Genomic DNA, 5,167 nt, shown 5'->3' on the forward strand with positions numbered 1-5,167 from the left:
GGGGGGGAGAAAGACAAACGCTGTTTTCAGGAACCAAACCAGGCACCTTGATTACTCACCTTTTTATATAAAGTTTACCCACTTTATTTGGAGCAGTGACACTGCGTATTTGGCTTTATCTGTAACCAGTTTAAATCTGACCACCCTCCTCTTCCCTCGTCAGACTTCTCTCCCACAACTCAATCCAATTATCATATTTCTATGACAGCTATAATTTTCCAAGCACCTACACAAGACTGAGTCACTTCTACTATGTTTAGTTCTGTTGCTTACACTGGCCAAATTTAAATTAATAAATAGTAAGAAATTGTCTATTTCCTTTCTCCGAAATAAATCCCCCTCTACCTACAGAATACTTTGAACTCCTCTGTAAACAGCTTTCAAAACATAAGGTTGTTCATAATAAAATTTGTCTCACCAATAATAGCTTTAAAATCTGGCATATAAGGACAAAATTTCAAAATTGATATAAAAATAAAAATCAAATTTTGAGCTCATTAGGAAGGTATGTAAAATATACTGGCATTTGTTTGACAATGCTAAATAAATCCGTAACAATAATCCTCAACTATTTATAAGAAGAGGCAAAGCACAGAAAATTTTGTTAACAACAGAAATAATTTAATTTTTGTGATCTAAATTTTTAAAAAATAGCAGAAAGCTGGATATTTTTGCAGAGCACAATCAGTTGGCAGACATACACATTTTTTACAACTGTATATTATGTAAACTTTACCTCAAAATGCAACAGAACTGTTTTGTACGCTAGGCCTGTACAGCACAACTATTTTCTAGATTCTCCCAGACTACATGTCTATTACTGGATGCTATTAAAACAGCCTGTTATTAATTACAAAAATGATACCTTCTAGACTGATATTTCCTGTATGTTACATAGATCCATGAAAAAGGATGGTAACACTTTACATTTTTGCTTCTCTCTTGTGCAACCTCCACCTTCTGGTGCTGCCAGCAGCACTGCTTAGTCCTCAGTGCTAAGCCTGACCCTAGACTTCTAACTCCCTCGACACCATATTTAAAGAAACTGCAAGTGCACTTAAAATTGGTCTAAGAGAGATGATTTTTGAGGCATCTCAATGTTTACAGCTGGATTTAGTGCCACTGAGGACCAAAAATGTAAGGAAAAGGCAAACAAAAAATATCTAATGGGGAAGTCAAAACAAGGCCAGTAGTTAAGCTGCTCCAAGATTTCACACACAAGTCTTTAAATTACCAGTTAGTTTCCTAAAATGTGCGTCACTGCATCCACGAAGAACTGCCTTTCTAATCATTTCTTGCTAGCCAGGCATGTGGAAGACTGAGAATCACTTTAAAACTTGGCCAACACAAAATATCAAATATGTTAGCAGTTGCCAAGGCAGAAACTTTTCATAGTGACTTAAGTGTTCTGTCTACTTGAACAAGGATTTGTGGTCCATCAGCTGACCTTTCGGTAACGCTTTGGAGACTGAATAATTGCATAACTATGGAAATTCATTATACGTAGATTACAAGCTATCCATGTAATTTAACAAAAAAGTCAACTGCTGCCGCAGACAAAACTGAAAGAAATGCTTGAATAGCAATATTAACTTAGTGTGGTCCCAAAAATTTAAGTAAAAAAAGACTATATATAGCAGTATGAAGACTGGATGAAGAGACTCATCCTTGTCATCCTTTGGGCAAGCATATTTGGGCAAGTCTATACCAAAGTCCCTGTGGTGGCAGAGGTTCATGGCTCTGTGCTCAAGCTCCCATTGTATTAACAGTGCAGCCAAAGCAACCGAGGGCTCAGAACAGGATGCAGCATCCATTCCAAGTTAGATGACTACTCAGGCATGCATCTCCCTTCAATCCTCAACCTCTGATTCTTAAAATAATTTAAAGTTTGCATGATGGTTTTTCTACATGTTGTATTTAATCACCTTAGAGAGGTTTGTGAGAACATCTGAAATTAACACATATCTTGATACGGGTATTTAAGAGGAGAGCTTGGGGCAAAAAAAAAAAAAAGGAGAACTGCTGAACTGCGGCACAGTGACAGGGAGATCCGGTTTTGTGAAACATTTACAAAAGGAAAACCATTGCAGAAAAACTGGTAGATATTTTAGCACATGAATTCTCAGTCCTCCTTCATTATATGTAATACAAAGAGATGTTAAACAAAATGAAAAACAAATACTATAAAACTTAAAAGACTTTTTTTCTTTTCGAAATGCAGCATAATTACTCCACAGCAGTCCTTAATACAGTCAGCAGCAACGGAAAGCTATGTTCTGTAAAGACATTGATCTAACACAAAAACATGAACCTCATATTAAGTTCTGTGTTCACAGCATATACAATGGCTACTTGCCTCTTTCAAGCTGCCCGCTATGGGCAATTACCACAGAGAAAAATCCGTTTAGGCCACAAAACTTCCTTACTTCAACTTGGTAACCCCAATACAATCACAGACAAGAAAAGAGAGGTAGGTTATTACTTTTTAGCAGCACTTTTTTTACCTGCATAAGGTCCTGCCTTTCCTTTTCACCTGTGCATATAGCTTTCTTTATGGTTCGAAGCTCACTCATTATAGCTTGCGCTTCATCCAGTCTGTAATTTGTATGAGCACTTGACATCTTACGATCAATCCTGTTGAAAAAATTAAAGACAAAATTCAGGAAATTTTACATAATTAGAAAATGCACAGACAATTTATGACCTCTTGTTTATTCGTGCACCACTTTATTTCCAGGAATAAAATGACACTCTACTTGGAATTAACGCAGCACTCAGTGCCAAGTACGCTCTGAAGACAAAGCAGCATAATTATCTAGCCAGGTTCCACACAACTAACAAATTTCCTGGTTTTAAAGTCCTAATACAGAGCTTGCTTGCAGGCAACGTCTGTGGATTATTTCACACAACAGAAGTAAAATCAACCCAAAACTAACTTACATGGTAATAACTGAAAAGATAAAGATACCAGCTGTCCGGCTGCCAAATTTTCCATGGAGCACTACACATTGCAACACCTCTTCCAGGATCTGTATCTGGTCTTGCTTTAGAAATTTCCAACAAAGGCATTTCATTTTCTTGGAAAGAAATTTTTCATCCCTAAAATTTTATTGCAAATGCTTTCCTGCCATTACATGCACCTTTGAGCATCTTTCCTAGAAGACATTATCCTCATCTCACACTAAGGAACATCACATGGGACTATCCCAGAAGATTGCTAGTGCAAAGCAGCAAGGCCACTACTCACTGTATCAGCCTGAAGTACTAACATCTCCACCTTGACATAAAAATCTCTCATCTTAAGCAGGACATTCACTGTCCAAGTTTTTCATTTTCTTTCCAACAGTTCACAGTAGCAAAGGACAACAGATGAGGATACAGAAGCCTAGTCCAGCATATCGTCTTGATAATTTGCTTTGATTTATAGACAAAGAACAAGATCAGAGACCCTGCAGAATTTACTAGAAGAACCACTTGGTCTTGGATTTATAACAAACAGCTATGGGATTTTAATGGGCTACTTGCAGCAATTTGTGAAAATTTCTGTTAAAATAGGAAAACCTCAATGTTCCTATTAATCTAGCATAGAAATGTGCGCATTAAAAAAAGTGGTATGTATAACAGTCCTTAAGCCAATGCTAAGAATGAACATCTCCAGGAAAAGGTGTCTCTAGTTAACAGAATTAAAGATAAAACACACATCAGACATTACAAAGGACATAGTTTTATAAAAAAGATGTAGTAGGAGAGGCTATACATAACACAATATTACTCAAATTCTATTTAAAATATTGAGAATAACTAGAAGTTTCAAGGTAGGTATTACATTAAGATAAGAGTATAAACAACACTCATTCAGCATTTTCTGCCAGTTCAACAAAATCAGTGCAATCCCACTCGCAGCATATTACCTGCTTTAAAATTAAAATATTAAAATCAAAAATCAAAATACTTGAATCTAATTCCTGTGGTTTTATTATGCAGCATACAATATCCAAGATAAAAATGGAGGTTGGGTTTCTGTAGTTTCGGTTCATTTTCTTATGACAATTCCTGCTTTTAGAGACAACACAAAATAAGCCTGAATCTCAATCTTTTACTAAACACAATTTTCCTCATGTTGTAGAAGAAAATGTATAAATCTTTCTTGGTTTTGAACTAAAAAATCATAAAGAGCTTAAATGTCATGTGGAGTAAAGTAGAGGATTTTTGTTTGGTAAAACTTTCAAGATGCTGACTTGAATCTTCCCTAATTTTTAGTTAAAACCCTGAAAAGATTAGATAAAACCATTGTAAACCAACTAATGCAACTAATTAAAGTTACATGAAAAAGATAACGTGGTTTTATCTGAGGGTTACCTGAATGTTAAGAATCCACCCAAACATTAGACTTGAAAACGCCTCCTACACAACTGCTCATTATACTGTTCGCCAGGTCCATGGTGGCATTTCAGGAAAAGGAAATTATTTAATTTCAATCAGATTTTTGTCCAGTTACCCACATATTCATGTTCCTAGACGTCATTTTGGAGCCCAACTTATGAATTCATATTTGTTTAAAAAAGTTTCTACTGCCAGAAATATCTGAGCTTAAATCAGTACTGCTGTCAACCCAAACTGGCTTAATCATCTCACAAAATCACTTTTTATTGTCTAGTAAATTTTTTCCCCTCCTTTCACAAAGCTCTAGTTTTAAAAGTCACGAAGTTAACAGGAATCTTCCATTTGATTAATGGAAAAACAGCATGGCACAAATACAAATTAGACCTTTGTATGAACAGAAAGAACATTTAATTAATACACAAAGCTATGAATACAGTATATGTTTTCTGAGGAAGATCCTTTTAGGATACATAGACTATTAATACACTTCCAACAGTTTCATTCCTATAGTGCAGCTTCTGTGTTCCTCTATCTTCTCCTACACCCTTTCAAATACACAAGACTCACCCTCACACCAAAGCACAGGTCTGTATCCCAGTTAAAAATCTCATTTTATAGCTTTTGTCAGCTCTCATATCCTCCAAACAACTCTGCCACTACGAATTGTTTAACTCAGTCCTAATTCCCCTCCCAACTTCTCTCAGCGTTCATTCCACTCTCAAAGCCAACTGGCCAAGTTTTCATTTCCTTTGTTGCTAAACGCCTTCTTCCTCCAAAATTCCTG

The 5,167-nt window shown here is 36.0% G+C and overlaps 1 protein-coding gene across 1 annotated transcript in view; it reads right to left on the reverse strand.

The window, feature by feature from the left end:
- The window catches only part of LOC104275217 (protein WWC3-like), a gene marked incomplete at its 3' end in the record, with an annotated part of 25,672 nt that overhangs the window by 4,932 nt on the left and 15,573 nt on the right, over positions 1-5,167 (reverse strand). Inside the window, exon 6 of the mRNA XM_009871136.1 lies at positions 2,505-2,634. Coding sequence (XP_009869438.1) covers positions 2,505-2,634 — 130 coding nt within the window. The remainder of the gene's footprint in view (positions 1-2,504; positions 2,635-5,167) is intronic.

The sequence above is a fragment of the Apaloderma vittatum genome, unplaced genomic scaffold (assembly GCF_000703405.1).
Source record: "Apaloderma vittatum isolate BGI_N311 unplaced genomic scaffold, ASM70340v1 scaffold9680, whole genome shotgun sequence".
Classification (NCBI taxonomy): domain Eukaryota; kingdom Metazoa; phylum Chordata; class Aves; order Trogoniformes; family Trogonidae; genus Apaloderma; species Apaloderma vittatum.